Below are 23,464 nucleotides of genomic sequence, written 5' to 3' on the forward strand. Positions count from 1 at the left end.
GAAATGGATCCCCAGAATAAAACCACTCAAATCTTACACATAAACTCGTTAAAAAAATGGGAAGGACCCACCCCGGTACTGATAGCTCAACCCTCTAAAACATTAACCGAACAAAGCATCAACCCTGATCTTTCTGATGGCTTAAAGGAAGAGCTAAGAAACACTTTAGTTCCACTACAAGACTTCTTCTAAACAACACCGGGAAGAACTACCTTGATAGAGCATGAGATACACACTCCACCCAAGCAAATAGTACGGCTGAAACCATATCATGTCCCTGAAGCCCGTAGAGAGGCCATTGAGGAAGAAATACAACAAATGTTGCATATGGACATCATAGAACCTTCTAAAAGTGAATGGTGTTCTCCGGTGGTCTTAGTACCCAAACCGGATGGGTCCATACGTTCCTTTATTGACTTTAGAGAGGTGAATGAAATCTCCCAGTTTCATGCTTATCCCCTCCCTAGGGTAGACGAGATGGTTGAGAAACTCGGGAAGGCTCAGTACGTCAGCACCCTTGATTTATGTAAAGGGTACTGGCAAGTACCTTTGAGACCTCAAGACAAGGAAAAAACTGCATTTAGTACCCCCAAAGAATTGTATCATTTTAAGGTCCTGCCCTTTGGCTTACATGGGGCACCAGCAACGTTTCAGCGGTTGATGAACAAAATTCTTCATCCTCACCAGCAGTATGCTGCTGCTTATTTGGATGATATCATAATCTACAGTGACTCCTTGGAGGAACATTTATATCACCTGTCCCAAGTCATACAAGCACTAAAACTCGCAGGTTTAACTATCAATCCAGCCAAAAGCCACCTAGCCTCTAAGTCGGTTAAATACCTAGGCTTCTTTTTAAGGGGGGGGGTTGTATGAGACCCCAGGAGGAAAAAGTTGCAGCCATAGACCAGTTTCCTTTCCCCAACAGTAAGAAGGATCTTCGAGCCTTTTTAGGCCTCCTTGGTTATTATAGACGGTTCATCCCTCACTTTTTGGATATAGCTAGTCCCTTAACCAACCTACTAAGGAAGACAGGTCAGGCCGAGAAGAAACTAAAAAGTCCCTCATCCCTAGAATTGGATGCTTCCCATCAACTAAAACGGGCTATTACCTCTAAACCCGTTCTGGTCAATCCTGACTATAGAAAGCCCTTCCTATTACAAACAGATGCCTCGGATCATGGACTTGGTGCAATCTCACAAGAAGGTGACAATGGGGAAGAACATCCCATCCTCTTTATTAGCAGGAAGCTCTTTCCCCGAGAGTCAAAATATGCAGTTATCGAAAAAGAAGCTCTTGCCATTAAATGGGCGGTAGAAGCTCTCCTGTATTATTTAGATGGTAGAGAGTTTTTACTTTACACAGACCACACCCCTCTTGAATGGCTCTCTTGCAATAAAGGACAAAATCAAAGGATTTTAAGATGGTTCCTAGCCCTACAGCCTTTTAGGTATACTGTACACCATAGGAAGGGGAAGGATCATGCAAATGCCGATTTTATGTCCTGCTATCCATGTGGTCCGTTTCTTGAAGATAAGAAAGTTAGGGAAGGGGGATGTGAGGTTGGCCCCACTCCTGTACCGAGAACTGCCCCTGTACCGAGCCCAGAACGAATCCCCACCCCTATACAGACCCCATGGATTCCTTACCGGCATGAGGACGAGGACGACTCCAGTGTGGGACCGCCATCACAATTTTCCCCTCCTCTCACAGCCACACAACCCGGATGCGCCCTGCTCTCTGGAAGGCAGGACCAACGGGCGTGACAGCCAATCAGAGCCCTTCCTACGAGAGGAACCCCTCCTGAAAAAGCGAGAAGCCACGCTATTCGAGGCAACTACGGGGAAGACACCGGAAGGAGTTTGTTCGAGGACCCGGGAGCTGCCGAAGGACGCGAACGCCGAGGACACCGGAGCTGAAGAGGGCGAGGAAACCTGGAGTGAGGACTGGTGGAGCCCGGAGGACGCAAGAGCCGCCACAACTCAGGAGAGTTGTGGCCACTAGCGGTACGTGGCGGGACAAGGGTCTAGGGAAGGCGTGGGTGTTACACTGTTCGGGAAGGGTGTTTATTCCACTTGCCTCCTTCCGGACCTATCCTAGCACCATCCTACTTTTCCCTGCTAAACGGCCTCACTAGAGTATAGAGCCTAACTCCAGCCCAGTTTAGCAGACTCCTCTATCGCCCAGAGCTTAACCTGCTCCAACAAAGTGCACAAAACTTCTTTAATTTTCTTTCACTTCCGTGGTGGGGGTGACGGTATCCCTAAATAATTTCCTTTAACAGACAGACCGGAGGACCACCTGAAACCCATAATAGGTTTCTCCAAGTCGGCAAGACAATTAGAAGTCAAGAACGGACGTCTAATAACAGAAAGAGAGCTGTTACATCCCAAGACTGTCTGTACCACGACCCTTCCTTTGTGTTTCTTTAACCTTCCTGAGAACTCTAAGAACCCAATAAAAGCTTCATTATTGACCATATACGGCCTCCCCGCTTCTGCTTCCGACCATCTCTCCGACATAGAATTTATAAATAATAATAATAATAATAATAATAATCCACATTTGTAAAGCGCACAATCACCCTTAAGGGTCTCTAGGCGCTGGGGGCCGTCGGGAAGATTAAGCAAGCTATTGCCCAGAGTCACATGGTGCTGGCTAACCTGCCGCCGGAGCCGGGGATCGAACCCTGATCCCCAGATTCCAGCGTCAGTCGCCCTGGCCGCGGCGCCACACCTCTCCACCTGGGAGCATACGCACCCGTAGCACTGATCAGCAGTGGTAAAGTGCTCAGTCATAAAACCAACAAAAACAGGTCAGAACGAAAGCTACAAAGCAAACAATCTGGGGATAAACCCACTGTAAAAGCCAGGTCTAACATAAGGAAAGTAACTTGTGCAGATACTTAGCTCGTCCATTCACATTCTCAGCCACACAAAAACAGTTTACCTCTTAAGGTTCATGCCACTGGACACCCCTTCCTTTTAAGGAGACCCAAAAACTCCTGCGCATAAAAACGAATAGAGTTAAATATACATGAAAATGAATAGTCTTAGTTATTCAATCTGCCATACTCAGTGCACTATTCTAGCAGTTAAAGACAGATGTATCCTCATTAATGGATCCGAAGTCATCACTGCTTGCCAGTAAAGCCGACTGGGCAGTGAGAGGTTCCCTTGCCCCTAGGGCTAGAGAAACCGTAGTGACACCAAGGGAGCCGAAACGATGGAAGGGCGAGGACCAGTAGAAACCCCGATGGTCAAGGATAGTGTGTTCTTCCTAATTATCTTCCTCCGTGCCATTGCCAGGATCTTAAAAAGTGAGCTGTCTGGCTCAAAATGCACTTCTGCTGATAACCTGTATGAGCAGCAGCTTCAGAGAATTGATGATCTGCCTTCTGGTGAATGATAGGAAGCAGCCAACACATGTCGAGGCGAGTAGCTTTAGTCGGAGTCCACCAACCCCCCAAGAATGTGTTCACTAGATTAGAATTGAACTGGTAAAAATAGGATGGTGTAGTAAAGGGTGTAATGTTGGAAGGAAGAGTAACCTCCTTTGTGGAGGAAGTCGTTGAAGACCAGAACCAGAACAAGGTCAGTAAGGCATCAAATGCATGAAGGCAATAGTATGGGCAACAGAAAATTCTAGCATGTCTTATTTCAGCCTGAGGAAGTTGCTTAGACTTTACCCTTCTAGGGCTGTGCCTGTTTATAGGAATTCTCCTGATTACTAGTTGATTTCACATGTGCTGCTGTGCTGCCTGGGTGTGTGATCACCGGGGAGCGTTGCCCTATGAAAGCAGACTTTGCTTGCCATTGTCTTCCCGCTCCCTGCTGGAAGAGGTGTATTTGGGGAACCTGTTACTCTGTGGACTGCTATCTCCCATAATGACCACCGCCTCTATTATGCTCTTGTCCACTACTGCAGTCTCCTGATGGGACAAGTGTTAATACTCCTGAGTTTTAGGCCAATACTGAAATAAAATAAAAAGACTTATTCCTAAATGGTTCCTCTTTAGCAACATACCAGCATTGCTCCCGTGTTTGCAAATGACTTAGCTAGGGATAGTCAACATAGGCTGTCTTTTTCTGTGTTTGTGTTCCTGTATTTCCGGTTTTGCAACGAAACCATAAATACGTGCTAGTGCCTCATCCATAACACTTTTGAAAGGCAAATCCGAAGTATTCTAGTAAACAACTAGAACGCTAACTCTGCTGAAAGAATGTGCCAGCGCTGGGAGCTATGCTGCATCAGTCCAGGTTCCAATGCAACAGGTGGCAGAAAATTGTACATTTGTGCTGTTGTTTTCTGTACAGGCAAGAGTAATCCCAACCAATATCCTTTATTCCTCCGTAATTTAGATATTAAACGGTGGCAATTAATAGATTATTTATTCCATGTAAATTAATTGACACATTGTTCACACTTGCACTGGTACATTGCTGTGGGAATAGCCACAAACGAGAAGAGGTTTTAGGTTTAATAAATTGATCATTTTAGAAATGCTTGATTTATTGTCTGCCGTATTAAACATTATCCACCTCTCTTGGTTTGTACATTCTACATATTGGTGTATACTGGATTATTCAGTTCTTGACCGCGACCGCACTGGTCAGTAAAGCGCATATAGAATTATGTAGACGAAGATGTGCTAATAACTTAATTTCAATCAAAGCCAGTGATACGCGACACCTCAAGAGATAAGCTTAAGTTTAATTTCTACTTATTTTATTTGCAGTGTGTAGGCTGTCAGAAGAAGTCAAGCTTCCGAGCGCAAAACAAACAGTACAGTCATAAACAATATTTGAAACAAACAAAAAACATAAAAAATACAGCAGACATATGTTCGAGTAAGAAATTGAACAGCTTTACGCAATAGAATGCAGAGAGTACAATTTCAGTTTGTGTTTGAATAAATCTGTGGTATATTTTGGAAACTCTAGCTGGAAAGTTTCACATTATGAATAAATGAGAGGACTTTGTAAAGCACACACTGTTATCTGATCAGCGTGGCCTGGCACTACATAAACTGCTAACTTGTCTAAATTAAATCTTGTGAATGCCCACTCGTAAGTGCCGCTCTATGAGATGATGTCATGTGTCAGCTGTGCAGACGGGGAGAGGATGAAGGAAACATGCACTTTATGGCAGGGGCAGCTCCTCCATTAGGGCGGAGGAGCGTCACCTCACTGCTTTCTTGCAGTGCGAGAAGCAGAAACATACAATTGTATTTTAAATACCATTTTATGTTTCTACTTCTCACGCTGAGAGAAAGCAGAAGGGTATGCCTGGTTGGGGGCGGGCGGGTCGGGGAGGAGTGGCTTGCCAAATGCTTTGAGCCCTGAATGTTTGGTCAGCCCCTGGGGGCTGACCAAACCAGTCATGCGCACTCTGGATTTTCTCTATGTAGGCTGCATGCAGCCTCAATTGAGAAAATGGCCTCCCCATAGGTTCCCGGCTGGGCGCTGTCCTCACCAAACACAACGCTGCCATTGAAGCGTTGTGATTAGCTTAGGGGATGGAAGGGAGGCTGCCTTCTTCCTGTTCCTGTCGGAGGCAGGAGAGCAGGAAGGCAGCAGGAAAATGTGGGATTCGGCCAGGAGCGGAGGCTGCGCGGGACCCGATATCGTACGTTTTTATCTTTATTTTGAAACCCCCCCTCGCGCAAACCTCCGCACACCCCCACCTCCCCTCCCCACCCGTGAGTAATGCGGGCCGTGACTTCTTTATGGCTATCCATAGCTTTGTGAACATGCCTCTTCCTGCCCCCATTCCGTACCTTCAAAACTGTAGCCGGTGTCTTGATACACTATCCCATCTTCCTATTTAAAGCTCTTCCTCTTTTCCATTTGTTTTTTTTAAGGAAAACTTGGAATACTCCAACATTCCTCCACCACGACCAGGAGCCCATCCTCTAAAATAGAAACATTTCTGGTATCCTGCAAACTCTCTCCCCTCAAAACCACACCTCCTTCCAAAAATAGACCATCATACCTGGTATCCTGTCACCGTCCTCAACCTCCCTCTGAGCCTTAACTCTCCAACCCAGATAGCTGCGTTCTCCGCTTTAAATAGAGATTCTAGAGTAGGTGTCATGCTGGTATTATCTCAATCAAAGTCAATGAGACCTCAGAGAGAACTGTGATGATAAAGGCTCAACACAGCTGCCTCCAGACCCATGGCAGATCGAGGAGATGGCGTTTAGCGGTTTTCGAGTCACTAGCTCACTTCTGGTCTGCAGAGAACCAGGGGAGCTGGAGGAAGGAAGGAGAGTCGGCGTACCACCATCTGCTTTTCCACTGACTTCTGCAGGTCTCTGGAGATCCCAGGTGATGTTGTGGATCTGTATCCTAGCGAAGTAGAGAACTATGCCCCTTGTTTCTGACACCTAATTGTAGCCCCTCCACCACTGTGCTTCTTTCGCCTCCTTGCTCATGCACTCTGTGTCTCCAGCTCATATATTGCGTTCCTGCTTACCTCAGTACCCATTAGGCCTCTTGCTCATTGTCAGAATCCCGTTCAGAGTACCACGGGGGAAGAAGGAGCTGCTGGGCCCAACCAAGGGAGTTGAGAACATTTACTTCTGATGTCCTGGGACCAGACCTACTATGGATCCTGAGCAACTGGGCAAAGTCCCCTTCAGTACTTGACTCTCAGTGGTAGCGCGGGTAGAGCAGTCCAAGGATTTTCTGGCTGGGGTGGGTCGACAGGTAGACACATGGGAGTGAACGCAGGTTCACAACTTAAAATATGTTCAGCAGCAACAATAAATGACTGCCCAGTTAAATACTTACATTTACCAAACAAGCATTTACAATGCAATGGTTTTGGCTTTGACAAAGTTAGAGCGATTGGCATTGTCAATGACAAATTTTTTATTTATGTGTTGGTTTTGAAAACAGATAAATTAATGCCATTGTCATTTACAATGCCAATAGCGTAATCTCACGCAAATGGACGATGGTTACAAAAATTTTTGAAAAGTGCTCTATAGAATCAGGAGGAGTCGGGGAGGGATAATGAATAGAGATAGAGCCAAGAAGGGAAAACAAATTAGGGTGAGAGAGAGTGGTGCATTGGAGAGAGTTAGCAGTGTGTTGAAGGGAGAGTGAGTGACGGGATGAGAGAATGAGCAGAAGAAAGAGAGGCAGTGAGAGAAGGAGAGTGTGGTGAAAGGGAAGAGTGAGTGACGGGATGAGAGTAAGAGCAGAAGAGAGAGAGGCGGTGAGAGAAGGAGAGTGTGGTGAAAGGGAAGAGTGAGTGACGGGATGAGAGTATGAGCAGAAGAGAGAGAGTCGGTGCGAGAAGGAGAGTGTGGTGAAAGGGAAGAGTGAGTGACGGGATGAGAGTATGAGCAGAGGAGAGAGTCGGTGAGAGAATGAGAGTGTGGTGAAAGGGAAGAGTGAGTGACGGGATGAGAGTATGAGTAGAGGAGAGAGTCGGTGAGAGAATGAGAGTGTGGTGAAAGGGAAGAGTGAGTGACGGGATGAGAGTATGAGCAGAAGAGAGAGAGGCGGTGAGAGAAGGAGAGTGTGGTGAAAGGGAAGAGTGAGTGACAGGATGAGAGTATGAGCAGAAGAGAGAGAGGCGGTGAGAGAAGGAGAGTGTGGTGAAAGGGTAGAGTGAGTGACGGGATGAGAGTATGAGCAGAAGAGAGAGAGGCGGTGAGACAAGGAGAGTGTGGTGAAAGGGAAGAGTGAGTGACGGGATGAGAGTATGAGCAGAGGAGAGAGTAGGAGAGTGTGGTGAAAGGGAAGAGTGAGTGACGGGATGAGAGTAAGAGCAGGAGAGAGGGAGGCAGTGAGAGAAGGAGAGTGTGGTGAAAGGGAAGAGTGAGTGACGGGATGAGAGTAAGAGCAGAAGAGAGAGAGGCGGTGAGAGAAGGAGAGTGTGGTGAAAGGGAAGAGTGAGTGATGGGATGAGAGTATGAGCAGAAGAGAGAGAGGCGGTGAGAGAAGGAGAGTGTGGTGAAAGGGAAGAGTGAGTGACGGGATTAGAGTATGAGCAGAAGAGAGAGAGGCGGTGAGAGAAGGAGAGTGTGGTGAAAGGGAAGAGTGAGTGACGGGATGAGAGTATGAGCAGAAGAGAGAGAGGCGGTGAGAGAAGGAGAGTGTGGTGAAAGGGAAGAGTGAGTGACGGGATGAGAGTATGAGCAGAAGAGAGAGAGGCGGTGAGAGAATGAGAGTGTGGTGAAAGGGAAGAGTGAGTGACGGGATGAGAGTATGAGCAGAAGAGAGAGAGGCGGTGAGAGAAGGAGAGTGTGGTGAAAGGGAAGAGTGAGTGACGGGATGAGAGTATGAGCAGAAGATAGAGGCAGTGAGAGAAGGAGAGTGTGGTGAAAGGGAAGAGTGAGTGACGGGATGAGAGTATGAGCAGAAGAGAGAGAGGCGGTGAGAGAAGGAGAGTGTGGTGAAAGGGAAGAGTGAGTGACGGGATGAGAGTATGAGCAGAAGAGAGAGGCGGTGAGAGAAGGAGAGTGTGGTGAAAGGGAAGAGTGAGTGACGGGATGAGAGTAAGAGCAGAAGAGAGAGAGGCAGTGAGAGAAGGAGAGTGTGGTGAAAGGGAAGAGTGAGTGACGGGATGAGAGTATGAGCAGAAGATAGAGGCAGTGAGAGACGGAGAGTGGTGAAAGGGAAGAGTGAGTGACGGGATGAGAGTATGAGCAGAGGAGAGAGTCGGTGAGAGAAGGAGAGTGTGGTGAAAGGGAAGAGTGAGTGACGGGATGAGAGTAAGAGCAGAAGAGAGAGAGGCAGTGAGAGAAGGAGAGTGTGGTGAAAGGGAAGAGTGAGTGACGGGATGAGAGTATGAGCAGAAGATAGAGGCAGTGAGAGACGGAGAGTGGTGAAAGGGAAGAGTGAGTGACGGGATGAGAGTATGAGCAGAGGAGAGAGTCGGTGAGAGAAGGAGAGTGTGGTGAAAGGGAAGAGTGAGTGACGGGATGAGAGTATGAGCAGAGGAGAGAGTCGGTGAGAGAAGGAGAGTGTGGTGAAAGGGAAGAGTGAGTGACGGGATGAGAGTATGAGCAGAAGTCCTGCATCCTGGGAGCTGCATGACTGCAGAGCCAGGACCTGCCGGTGGCACCGCTGACCCCTTGCCACTCCTCGGGTTCCCCGCAAAGCTCAGCCTGGGATGCGGCCCCACCGGTCGGCACTGCTGCTGCCGGCAGCGATGTTCCTGCATTGCGAGGCAAAGTTCGGAGAGAGGAGCGAGTCCCGAGGGAGGAGACGGTGTAATACTTGACTTGACTGGGCAATGGAAGGGACAAACTCAAGCTGAACAGTCCAAATAAAAGCAAGAAAATGTGAGGTACAAAGCCACTGGCAAGCAATGGGTGAAATGCATTCTCATGGCCGCTTTCCGAAGGTCCAAAAGATGTAGGCTTTGACCAAAAAAACAACAAAAAAACACAATAGGTACGCCTGTCAAAGACACTCACCTAGCCAACAGAAAGCGTGTGGGGCCACAACACACAGGGCCTCTTGGTAGTTGTGTGACTACTGTTCGAAACAGAATGAGGGCATTCACACCCACCTTTCACTGCTGCTCTCTTCCTTTGAGCCTGTACACTGCTCTGCTGTCTTTTGGGAATGTTTGCGCTATACAAACACAACACATGTACACACAGTAAAAGTGGCACACAGTAATGTACTCCATTTAGGGTTAAATTTATAAATAAGTGCAGGGGCCTAAAGATTTTTTAAGAGCCCGCCACTGGCACTTACAAATGCCATGTTAGAAAAATACCAAGGCTGTCTAAACTGGATTCCACCTCACACCTTTCTTCCAGCAAGCCACACTGCCTGTCTCTTCATCTCACTTTCTTTTCCATCCATGCTTTCTCATTTATCACAATTTCCCTATTTTTTCTCTTCCTCCTTTCTTCCTCTCCTTCCGGTCTCTCCTACTCTAGATGAAGTCCGAGGATGAAAAACAAGCCTTGGTCCTTAAAAATGAGGGACAGTGTCCACCACCCGTTTAAAAAAAAAAAAAAAACCTGCACAAACTCCTTCTTTTGAAATAGTGGGTTCAACTTGCTGCTGCTTAAGCCCTGCCGATAGCCTCACAGTGCACGAGACAGCGCTCCACATAATTATTACATTCATTGTCCAGGACTTTCTATTGTACTCACCCTGCATCAAAGGTCAGCCAACAAGTGGTAACTGGGTGTCCCAACCTCCAGCCTTACTGTCTACTCTGCCAACACATTTGGCCACTATTTACTTTGGCACAAGTTAATCAGGTGAAAGGCAACCCGATTCTCTTATACACTCATTCCTACTATTGAAATGCAGAAACAAATATACAGGATAGCTCTATAGATACATGATCGATCCTTAGTTCTTTTTTTTGCATATTGAGAGGAATCTTAAAACGAATCTTCTGTGTATAGTATATTTAAGAGCATCTGCCTAACTTTCTTCACGCAACAGCCGGCTTGGCTTGAATACCTTATTTCGAGAACTGAGAAATTGATAATTTGAAGTTAACTCAATTAGATGGGATATAGTGATATTGTCTTTACGGTTGCTAGGCTTTGTGGCCACCCACAAACTGTGGAAAGGCATGACCAATCAGAACAGAAAACATGACGCATAGTGTATACCCCAGGGGACCGCACAGTGCATTCCGATAGAGAAGCACTCTAGTAGGCCCCTGCTTGTGCCCCAGGGGCAATTAAAGGTCACGCAATGGAAACAAAGTGAAGCGAGGAGAGGTGGCGTAACACATAAAGCTGCCGACCTTGGAGGTGGAGAGCAGAGTTCGATCCTCAGCTTAGGCTGTATTAGTTCTAAATAATTAAAAGAAGATCCCTGGCTGGGCTGTATATTAAATAAACCCATCAGTAAAATTTCTGTCTAGCAGACTTAGACTATAACCGGACCAAAGAGCCTTATCTATCATAGGCACTCTCCCCCTTCTCTGCCCTACAAGTTCTCACGTTATCCCTGTGGCCCAAAGAAGAAGAGAGTGGGGCTTTTATTAATATGTAATGCTTCAACCTAGCACTGCCACTCGTGAACACAAAGAGGCACTTTTGAATAAACACCTCGGTAAAATAGTGAGCTACGGAGCTTCTCCCACACGGTGGAGTTAATAGGGGCGTGAAGAGTATGCTGCCACCCGTCCGCCGGAGGCCCCCCCCCCCCGCTCCCGATGCCACTGCTAGGCAGTACACATTAAAGCTTTTAAAAAAAAAGTTGTATATAGCGCTAACGAGACCCGAAGGGGTTAGAGCGCTTTACATGAGCACATGTTGAGTTAGAGACGGACACATTCATGTTGTTAGGCACGGGGAGATTAAGCATCGACGGCGGGTGCCGGCAATGCCGGACCAGATTCGGGGGCGTTCCCGAGGGCTTTTGGCTGACGTAGCGTGACGTAGCCAAAAGCGAAAAATTCTCGGGAACGCCCCCGAATCTGCTCCGGGATTGACGGACAGAGCCGTCTCCCAATGGCTAGCCTCCATTTATGGAGCTAGCCAATGGGAGCAGGGGGCGAGTCCCTGTTCCCCACTGTAAGACATAAGGTTTTTCTAGCGAATGCGCACTTCGTGCGCATTTGCTAGGCAAAACCTAAAAAGGATTATTTATGTACAAACGCAAAATGCAACTCAACATTCACAAACATTACACACGTTCCGTTGAGGTCAAGGATCTAATGTTTTAACAGGCGGGTTCTTCAGTCCCACTTCTCTCTCGCTAGCGGTAGTGGTTATTCCAAAATTCATGTAAAGTTCCACTCCGACTCTTTAGTAAAGTCTAAGTGTCCCAGTGGCAAAGCGCTGTATGGCAGGCAAGTTCTTCTGGGTCAATCTTGCTCACAAATCACTCTTACCCGCACCAGCATGATGTGAACAACCAGGGTTTTTAAACAATCCCCTTTGTGGGCACTGAGGCTGCAGCAGCTGTTGGTGGTAAGTTGTTTACACGCATCCCTGGAGATGCAACGCTCAAGTGTCCTGGAGTTCCTCACACAAGATCCTCCTGAGGTAGCGGCCAGAGGTTCCTCGATGCTCCTCTGATTGCTAGTAAGTTTCTCGTGATCCTCCCAACAGGTGGGGGGAGGAAGGGACATGCCAGGTGCTGGTCCTCAGTTGGGGCTTGGGCCCGCTCTAGTCCTTTCGGCAGTCTCCTCCTCACAACGATTGTCTTGACCACACCATGCTCCTTGTATGGTCCCAGTGACCTCAACATTTGGAGGCACCATCCTGACTGTACACAGGTTATCACTTGATCAGCACAGCAGCAATATTCACGGCAACAGCACCTGACATACAGGGTTGCCGTCTTCCCTCTGCACGTGATCTTAATGGCTGCAATTTTTACTGTGAGTCCACCTGACATATGGGGTCACCGACTTCACTCCATTCACAGGATACTGCCCAACAGCATGGTAGCAATCCTCACGAGGACCCCTTGGCACATGAGGCTACCAACCTCAAATCTGCACACAGGTAATGATCCGATCAGTGCAGCCATGTTTACGGCTGTCTTTACAGCTGCCCTCCTCTAGCATATGGGGGATGCTGAGTTTTCCTTGCACAACTGCTATGACCCAATCAGTGCAGCCATCTCCTCACACTTTGCTGCAGGGATCCAATCACCAGGATCCGCCCCTGGACCTCGCTCCCTCCAGCCCTCCTCTTCCTCACACGGCACACTTGTCTTGGCAAGCAGGCAGGCGCTGGTGCACCAGGCTCCAGGTACATGTGGTCTTGGATTCCCAGAGTGATGGCCCCTCACCCAGCTTGGAGACTTGCAGGCCTCGGCCCCCAGTCTTAGTCACAGGCAAAGTCTTACAGAGCTTCTCCTCCTCGCACAGCCTAACTGGCTGCTTCACAGTTTACAGTTTTGGGGGCCTTTAGAGACCCTTCTTATACTCTATTTCCTGACACCAAACGTGATTTAGAGACTGATATTTGACGTTTATGTTGAGGGTCTGCTTCCTTTTGAAGTGCCCTCTCTTATACCCTGGCTTTCCTCCAGAAAGTAGCCTGTCACAGCAGGAGTGACTCCAAATCTGATAGCCTCACAACACAGGCAATGGGAGGTTCCGACCTGGATGTCAGCCACAGTGATTTGTGTATCAAAAGGTTACTACAGGGCCGCAGCTCTACTCTTTATGATTCTCTTATTAGCCCCATCTCGTTCCTGAGAAGTGTCCCGACCCCTTCCTAGAGACCCTTCTCTGAATTAAAGAATACCTTTTGAAATCCACTGAAGAGCCTGGCTCTCCTTTCCTCCAATGTATCCCACCTAACTCACAGGAATGCCGCAATTCATTAATCTGTCTGGGTGGGATTCCTCTACCTCCCCATGTTTCTCCAGTTAGCCCTTGCTCTCCCAAAATAGTATCCAGAATCTCCCTTATGTTGTACCTTTCACAGGCACAGACACACCAGCACATGTATTTAACACACACTCACTGCATCATCCCTGTATTGTACACACCAATCCAATGTAGGCCAAGGGTGAGTTAAGCACACTGCAAAGGAACTGTCAATGAGTGAGCCTGTAGGCCTCATTCCAGTGACACGGGTAAAAAGACCTGTTCAGTCCTACTGCTCACTACATGGTATGCCGGCACCACGGTGCTCATGGAGCTTAACTCCTGTGAAAGGCAGTAGCCTTTCACCACCATGAAGGTAGCGCTCTGGGCGCCCCTCCAGGTCCAAAAAGCGTGCAGAGTGTGAGACAGGCCTATGTCATGGCGCACACGCATGATCCTTGTTCGCCCATGACAACAAACATCAGCATCAGGGATCCAAGCATCATTACAGTTGGGGGCACTCCGGGCAGGGGAGCACATCCATCACCATGCGAGTGACTTTTCTGTCCCAATACCCATGTGGTTCCCCCACACTTGTGCCTGTTTATCCAATGGCCACTTTTTAACGTTGCTTTCATGACTTCTGCATCTCATCTCTAAAGCAGTACCAGTTCAGATCGACTCTTCACATATCTTAAAACCAGAGCTTCCTGCTTCCTGCAACATAAACTGAAACAACTGACCCATTTAGTAATTTATACCTGAAGCTTCTAGTGCTCTTGCTCGTTATGTGTCTAAAGCTTGCATACTCCAGTGTATTTACTGCACCTGGGCTTATTGTAAAGGAGTCTTGCACTGCTGCAGCCTAAGTATTTCCTGTATGGTGTCTCTTACGGAAGCTTGTAAAACCCTTTTCGATGCACAACAAGAATTGGCAAACCAATATGTCTCACCTATGACACCAGGCACAGACCTATTTACTTTGCTGCTGCTTGTTTGGGCTTTGCCACTGTTTATGGGGAAAAACCTTTACAATGGTCACCTGTCTGTGTGCACATGAGGTGGCCTCCTTGTTTTATACTTCATAAAGCATTGGAAAGGGGATTTTTAAAAAGGCCGCTGTGTGTTTATTCCACATTGGACTGTTTTTTTGTAAAGTATAAGAAAATGCATTCCAAGATGCCCTCCAAGTGTGCACACATGCACAAGTATATGTGGCCATCTTGTAATGATTTAAAATAACTAAATACATTCGCCATCTGCTGTATTAGTGGGAAGTAGACGCCAAGCTTATAGGGGGCGGTCAAACAGAGCTAGGAGAGATCTTTTTGTTTTTAATAAGTAATGAGATTTAAGCAGAAAAAAGGGTACTCTTTGCGTTTAAACTTCTTCAGTTTCATGGAAGATGTCATTATGTATGACAATAAAACTTAATAAACAGAAACAGAAAAAATTGACAAAGAAAATACAGTATAGAGGTGCAATTTAAGCGACACAGCATAACTTTTGATTCTTTACTCTTAATTAACCAAGGTGGACCTGATTAATTCGTTAAGATTAGGTTTAGAAGAAAACGCACTGAAAAAACTCCACAGTATGCCCATGTTCGATATTAATTTGTTTGTAGGGTCAACGGCATCCATAAGTTTAATACTGTTTTGTAACTCCCTTTGAATATTATATTTTATGCTGTCTTCTAAGTTCAGTAGAACAGCATTGAGATATTAAAAATGTGGTTGTAGCCTTTAAAATGCTACTTTCTTTTAGTGGTTATCTGTTGGGCATTGTTTTATTTAGTACGCTTAAGTTCTTTTGGGCCGAATTTATTTTCAACTAATTTCTTTTGCTTTTAATGGTACATTTCCAGGGAAGGAATCGTATATTTAATCTTTACCCAGGTTGAGCTTCGTGTTTTCCACATTACACTGAAATTGTATTTTAATGCCACCTTATGACCCTTCTGTTTTCAACATTTATATTTGTCTTGTTAAAAGCCTATCTCTGCAGACATTGAAGTAAGTTTTCATAGTGTCACCAAACAGGGATCCTGAGTTCCTTTCTTATGAGTTTTGTCTCGTGTACAGCAGGAGTTTGCAATATCGCGCTGTTTGTATTGCTATTTTCAGTCTTTTTGTGCTATATGTTAAATAATACAAGTGTAAGGAAGAACGCAGCCACTTGGTTTTCCTTCTATGATTCCTCGCATTCACTTTCCGCTACTCCTGTTTTTATTGTTTAATCTTAAAAAGTAGCATTTTGCATGTATGTCTCCTTCATCAGTTGTGCAGCGCCCCTTTTCCAATGGAGTGTCACTGGGCACTGCTCACACACCTTTTCCCCAAACGTAAAAAAAAGTCAAATTTGTGTGCAGAAAAAGTGGAAATTCCTACGGCAACATCCTGATTCAGAAAGGCTAGTTCTGCAGGTTTTTTCCATGCAGAGATATCACTTACGACTGAAGAGGTTCCACAAATTCTGGACTGTTGTTTTCCATATGAAAAAAGACAAACAGACATAAATGTGAAACCCCAACCATTCACCTTCAGATTTATTTATGATACAGATTTACATCAAAAAAAGATAGGCATTCACCGGCATAAACTACTGCAATCTTATTTTTACCTGCTGTGTACCCCAGGCTTCCGTGAATAGGGCGAGATGTTGGAAATCTACAGAGCCATAAGTATATGCCCACATAATTGTAAATTCTGCCAATAATTATGTGACCTATTGCAGTTTCTCCTAATCCTGTGATAATGCGCTCAGTTACTTCACTTTCTGACCAGGGTAAATGTAATCAATTATTCAAGCTATAAATTCAACTAGGCGCTACTGCACCGGAGTGAGAAGCGAGTGAGCAGAACGTTGCAGTATCTGATCATCATTTTTCCGTTTTTTCAGGTGCCGTGTTAGACGAAGACACTGGTAAAGTACTGGTTGTCCAGGACAAGAATAAAGTAAGTTAAGCACAAGCTGTTCTTTCCCTGCCATAAGGATGGCTCTGAACGTCTTCTCTGTGCCAAGAAGTTGAGTGACTTGGGTGGGAGGAAATATAAACAGCTATGCACTTATTGCACATGTTGGGAGATTAAGCAATTTCCAGACCTTCTAAAGAACGTGGATTCCTGGAAATTGTTTTGGAAATATCCGGGGGCAGATTCTTATCTTCCTCCTTTCAAGTCGGCCTGTAAAAATGACCCAAATCGTTTTTTTCTCTTTTTAGACTCTTACTTTAATTTGCAGTAGAAGATCACTGCTGTAAGACTTGCGTCCACTACTCTTCAGAGTGCTGTTTATCCAGCTCTAGGTCAGTGTTGTGCAGTTTATACTTTCCCTGTCCCCCTTTGAGCCCACCTTCCTACCCTCTCAGGGATGCATAAGCACAATCAATAATTCCTCAGCTGGTATAGACAAAATGGCACCCTACCTACCTGCCCCGTATGCTGACATTGAAGCACGCTAAGCTGGAGGACGGCTCAAGGGTGAATGTACATTATCTGATATATCAGAGTTTGGTATTTTATTGTTTAGCAATCTTAATGTTTTTTTCTTTTCTTCTGGTGTTCGTTTCCAGTATTGTTGGCTCTTAAAAAGACCCCCTTTAATTCTGTTTACTAACATTTCAAAGGTCCTTGTGCTTCAGTCTCAGCTGATCTAGACATGAAAATGCCCATGATTGGGTCCCTCCACCTTGGTTCCAGTAACACAAGCAAGAAACAAGAGTTGGATTGAATACACACTGTATGCGCATTACAGCAAATGTGCCGACACAAAGAACACGCGTGGGTAGTGGGAGAACGGTGGATGGTGGCGGGCACACACCTGTGTATACATGTGAACTGATAAATGTCTCCGAATTGCCAGTGAGAACACCTCAGCCAGTGTCAGCAGCTGTCCCGTCTGCCTTCAAGTTCTCTGCTGCATCCTGATCAGAGTTCTCCTTTCGGGGAATTCTACTCCTTGCTTGTTCCAGAAAGGGAAGTGTTACTGTGTGGCAAAGTGAATCTGAGGTACTCTGAGGATCAGATCCGTTGTGGAATTCGGTGCTACGTAGATGATCATCCGAGGAGCAGCTGCAGCCTTTGCTTCTACATAGAAGCTTCTGAGAATCAGATCAGCTGTGGCATTCACTTCTACATAGAAGCTTCTGAGAAGCAGATCAGCCTTGGCCTTGCTTCTACATAGAAGCTGCTGAGAAGTGTATCAGCTGCAGCATTCAATGCTACATAGTTGATCACCGGAGCAGCAGAGCAGGTGTGTCATTCGCTGCTACATTAAAGCTACTGTGAAGCAGATCAGCTGTGGTATATGATGCCGTGTAGGTGATCCCGACAGCAGCAAATCAGCGGTGGCATTCATTGCTATGTAGAAGCTGCTGAGAAGCACACCAGCTGTAGCATTTACTACTACATAGGTGATCACCTGAGGAGCCGATCAGCTGCGGCATTCATTGCACCGCGTCTCGGGTATTAAAAGCTTTAGTGAAAACGTGTCGCAACCTCAAAGAGTGCACTGCATTGGTTGTTACCCTGGGTTCTCCTCCATCGCTGTGCTTCACTTGACTTCTGTAAGTGTGTCGTTTGGTCGTAGGGCAGATTGCGTCTTTTCACACAAAGTCCTCCTATTATGTGGGTGTTCTCACTTATGAATCTTGTATTTATCTCTGTTAAATGATTCCTAGTCATTAGTAGATCGGAGACAGCCCAGAAGCCTTGGTGGTAGTTTTCCAACCTGCTGCTGTTGTCAGCAGAGATGCTGCTAATCGTGAGTTCGGCTCCCTCTGCATCGAATAGGGAAGGTCACTAGAACCTTAGCCACACCCTACTTTTGCAATGATAAAACCATGCAGCACCACGCAGCAAAGAAGGCAATGCAACGGCTTCTGGGACAGAGCTTGTTGAGGGTTTATAGGTAAAGGTAATGGTTTAACTTATGGGTGACCCCAGTGGTCGCTGCTGATGATGACATCCTTACTTGCCAGCCCACCAGATTGTACAACAAGCATCAAGGTACACTGCAACAGCACAAATGAAGCAGTTTTGTAACCGGTCATCCAGGGGCTTACCCCACTGCAGGAGACCAATGATCAGAGGAAGCCCCAGAGGAGTTACACCTTCTGGGTGGAGTGCAGGTGGGGCTAAAGAATGCATGGCCCAAGGCAATGCAGTGCTATGCTGTCACCCACTAAAAAAGACCCACTAAGTGAGACATGGCAGCCTCATACCAGACTGAAGATGGTGTCAAGGGCTGTCTCATGTCCCTATGCTTTTGTGGCAAAGATCACTCCTAGACCAGACAATGACATTTGGAGCTCCCCCTTAAAATTGTGGACAAATGGGAACCTTATTCTTAGTCTGCCTGCCTTCACGATGAATCAGAGTGGTTATAAGTGTTCCAGCTTCTAGATCTCTTGCTTAACATGGTATACAAGACAGCTGATTCTTATTGTGTACTGGCTGTGGAAATGGAAATTTTAAATTAATAGAGAATGTCCACAAAACGTCCTGATCACTTGCTTTGACAGCCACAAAACATGACATTTGCATCCCCTGTGGATGAAATGGCCTCCGTAACAATAAATAATCCCAGAGCAAGAGTAGTTGTGGCTGCAGATGGTCGCACAAGTGCTAGCCTTGTATGGTGTTGTTAGTAGGCACTCACCCTCTAATGGTCAAACTGCTCTAAAACCATAGATCAATGTAAACAGAAAAAAACTCAAAAGGGGGTGCCTCAAGAGTCCAACAATTGTATTATAGAGCTTGTTCTCTTTTTTCTCTCCTCCTTTCATGATAAACACGTAGTTCAATGGTGTAAATCCCGATATACTCTTCTCCAATACCGAAATAACGTGGAAGGCGTTGTGTGAAGTCTCAAAAACAGTTCTCTTTATTAGCTTCAATACATCAATGAAACAGCCCAGCTTTTTGTTAAGCATTTCATGAGAGTCCATATGTTTACCAGCTTTCACCGTCTCTTCCCAAGTGCCCTTCCATATTTCCACTCCCTGCACTACTTGTTTCTCTCTTGTGTACTCCCCCCCCACCCTCTCTGTGGTGCTCTCGCACTTTATTATTGTTTTTTTTTTTACCATCATGGTGTAGACCATCGTCTAAAGACAGGTCTGAAAGGTGAGGCCTGTTGGTTTGGCCTGTGTTTGTTTATTTTATTCCTCTAAGTATATGTTTTCATAATGTACAGTCATGTAAAGTAAAGATATCCGGCTGATACGGGAACATTAAGAAAATAATTTTGTTCAAGAAAAAAAGTTTGATTAACTGGGCATGTGTATTTTTTTTACGTTCTTGAATAAAAGTTGATTACTTCGACTTGGGGTGCAGCTGCTATTTTAAGACTGTTGCTAACGGCGTAGGCCGGAGCCTCGAATCAGGGACGCAGATGACATATTGGTAGGTGATTCGGAAGGCCTGTCCACTTCTGCAGACATATTCCCTTTCTGTTTTCTATCAACTCTAACTGTAGTTATTCAAAGTGCACACACAACTTCCATTGCTTTTTAACTTGCAAAATGCATCTCACACTGCGGGAGGCCACAATGGCAACTGAAACACGATCCACGGGAAATTAAACTTTTATCAAAATCAAAGTTGATGTGGCATGAATTGGCCTGTTCCTTGTCATTGCTGACTACTTCATTTGGTCACTCTTGTTTTTAAATTATGAAAAACAAAGTTTTTACTTTGGCCATAGTTAGTAAATGCGGAGAAAGACGGAAAAGAGTATCTCACGCTTATAAAATAATTGTAGTTTCACATTACTAATATGAAGTCGGAGCGCGCACGTATGGTACCTGTAACCGGAGGACAAAATGTGGAACCCATTACGGCAGCTGCGCGAGCTCCATTTAAACGTAAGCATCCGCTTCCCCCTCCTGCATCACTTCACATGTGCCAGCCCCTTTCCAAGGGTGCGCTTATTGCCTTGTCTAAAATAACGAGCTGCAGACCTTTCTCCTCGGTTGGGACCTCTACCTCCCGGCGCCTCCAGGCTCAGTTCTGGTGAAACTCCTGAAAGGCCGCATTCATGCTGCAGGTAGGCCCACTTGTACAACATCCCGAAATCCAAACCCTCGATGACGCATGGGATTAGGGGTGCCCCCCATGCAGGAGGAAACGCTACAAGTACTCCCCCGCTGCAAGGATGGGGCCCTTAGGAGGTTATTTTAAGGATGTGCCAGGATTTGGCAGGGAGAGTCTGGCTTATTCGCTGCTTGCAAATTTTGGCTGAAACGCAGCATGATGCAAGCTTCTGAAAACAAAACCCCACAAGGCAGATAACCCTAGCAGCACAGAAAGCCCGTGTGCCTGTTCATGCGCCTGTGTGTATTCAGTGAAAAAACACGTTAATGGACAGTTATGATTCTTTGTGGGCAGGAGAAAATAATGTTACTTATAACCTAGAACGGTCGACCTCAAAGCTGCGTGTACGAAAGTGCCCTCTTTTTGTATGGTAGCCTACACTTTTTGCTAAACTACTGATGTACTGTGACTGATTGTGCCCTGGGTTCCTGTCTAACAGGTACCCAGGGCCTATATTTTCCTAATCTGCATTAAAAACAAAACCCAATTGGCACTCTGTGGCCACAGCTCAGTCCCTTGTAAATGGTACCACAGCTACCAAGGGCACTGTTGCCAGGGAAGACCTCTAAGGGCTGTAGCATTTATTGTGCTACCCTTAGAGGCCCTGTACCCTGACACTCACACACACTGCCTTTGCAGACTGCGTGTTTTGATGCAGGAAAAAGTGAAGTCCACACACATCCCTGTGTGCCATGCCTACAACCCACTGGCCTGGCAAAGGTCAGCCACCCCTCTAGCTGGGTGCACTATACCAGTGGTGAGGGTACAGGTGCATGAGCCCTGTACCCCTACAGTGTCTAAGCCAATTCTTAGACATTGTAAGTACAGTATAAGAGTATATGGTGCTGGGAGTCTGTCATTACGAACTCCACAGCATCATTTTGGCGTTACTGAAAACTGGGAAGTTTGGTATCAAACTTCTCAGCACGTTAAACCCACGCTGATGCCAGTGTGGGATTTAATGAGAAATGCACTCAGAAGGCATCTTAGAGGTGCCCCCTAAAAAATGACCTAACACTAGTGTCTAGGCTGAGTGGCTGCCCGCCAGCTGCCACCACCAGACACGTTTCTGGACCCCTGGGTTGAGAGCCTGCTGCTCTCGGGGGTCTGAAACAATGCACATCCTGGGAGAAGATGCCAAGTCCTGTCCGCCGCGCCCCCCCCCCCCCCCACAGGATGGGCAGGGTACATGAAAGGGAAGCTTCGAAGGCTTGCCGCCTTAGTGAGCTACACCGGGCCTTTGCTGCTTCCAGCAACTGGCCTCCACAGGTTCTGACCCACACTTTGGGCACTCTGCACCTGGCCGTCCTAGTGCTGTTGAGGGTGTTTCAAGAGTGCATCCTTGACCCTGGGGGAACCCTGGTTCTAACCCCAGAATACCAACTCCCACAAATAACTACTTACCTGTAAACCGATATCTCAATTTCCTTTCATAGGATTGCATTGACTGCATTACTTGAAATTTGTGGGGTTTTTTTGTATGAGAACTTGAAAAACTGTAAATATCTAAAAACTGCTTTACTTACCTTTTCTCTAGGAAATGTCCCAGTGTGATATCTAGGCATATCACACGGAGTAGAAAAAGTAATCCATAAATTAATCCGCAAAGTAATCTAACAGTAATTTCAACTGTATTCAAAGTATTTACAAACTTGTAACAAAGTAATTTCCATTCAGCTTGCTTGTATTGTTGAACTTGCTTTGAAATGTACCATTTACAATTACCTGTGCCAGGCTTGCTTGGTTCTAGAAAATAAATATAAATAATATTTTTATGCAAACAAATTGGTGTGAGTTCAGTCTTTTGAGTATGTGACATCATTTGGTACCTGAGTGTGTAGAACAAATGCTTAACACTACCCTCTGATAAAGCCTTACTGCTCACCCACACTACCAGAAATAGAGAGTATGGTGCTTTCTACTTTTACCTCTGCCTACCTTTGGGGTTCCACTGGACTCTGTGCACAATATACCTCATTTTGGTATAGTATATACAGAGCCAGCTTCCTACACTGGGGAACTGGGTTTGAGTCCCGGCAGGAATGCTCAACATCCTGTGATTCTGGGCAAATTACTTAATATCCCAGTGCCCAGAAATGGATGTGTCTGTCTGTAACTTGTGCTCATGTAAAGCGTTCTGATACCTCCGGGCCGAGTTCATGCTGTATGTGGCATGGATTGTTTCAGGCCCGTCAACTTTTCGACCCAGATGTAAGTGCAGTTTGTGCGTCTCGGCGGGTCTTCTTTCGGACAGGGGATGCGCAATAGGACAGCCTGGATGAATGGCAAATAGTTCCCCATCCGGTGCTGGTGAAGAATAAATCTGAAGAGGTACGAGTCAGGTGCTTCAGACGCAAGAAACGTTGACTTGAACAATCCGGACCCTAATTTCTCAGCTCTACGCCAAAAGGAAAATCAAACTCCCAATGGTTCAGAGATTCATGCAATTAGGGATGATGGTTTTTAAAGCACTGTATCACTGTACATACATGTTCACAATCATCACTCCCTTGCACTTTGTCACTTCAGCACCTGCGCCGATTATTTATGTATATTGTCTGCAACAGCCTTGCATTGTTTTCCACATGCTAGAAAACATACAAAAGTACAAAAAGAAAAAAATCTTAACAACAAAAAATCTTTTTTCCTTTTGAATATTATACTTGATTTTTGTCATGACTTTAGTGTGTTTCTTGTTTTCGTTTAATTAATTATGAATATGGCTCCCGGTTTTATGGTATTTATATTTTTGTCATTTCCGTTTGTATTTATCCTTATTTATTTTTTGGCTAATTTTACCTGTATTTATCCATATTTGTTTTGGGTTTTGTAAAAAAATTAAGCTGAAATGTGTGTATATTCTGCATTTTTTTAACCAGTTAATGTGCACTTGTGCCTAAACGCCTGACAGGTTTCAATGATATATATACAGTCAGATGTTAAAATATGCACTTGTAAGAAAATATGTACATTTTAGTATCAAGGATGTGCAAATCTACTGGTGTTTAAGGCTCTTAACTAAAATCCCTATTTTTTAAAATCCCCTTGCTTGTCAATCCGCACAGCTATTGACCTGGCAGTCCTGATTGACAGCATTT

The 23,464-nt window shown here is 45.7% G+C and overlaps 1 protein-coding gene across 1 annotated transcript in view; it reads left to right on the top strand.

The window, feature by feature from the left end:
• Positions 1-23,464, top strand: part of NUDT6 (nudix hydrolase 6) — a 96,879-nt gene that overhangs the window by 54,041 nt on the left and 19,374 nt on the right. The window contains exon 3 of the mRNA XM_078676816.1: positions 16,171-16,226. Within this exon, the coding sequence (XP_078532942.1) occupies positions 16,171-16,226 (56 nt within the window). The remainder of the gene's footprint in view (positions 1-16,170; positions 16,227-23,464) is intronic.

The sequence above is a fragment of the Lissotriton helveticus genome, chromosome 2_1 (genome assembly GCF_964261635.1).
Source record: "Lissotriton helveticus chromosome 2_1, aLisHel1.1, whole genome shotgun sequence".
NCBI classification, from domain to species: domain Eukaryota; kingdom Metazoa; phylum Chordata; class Amphibia; order Caudata; family Salamandridae; genus Lissotriton; species Lissotriton helveticus.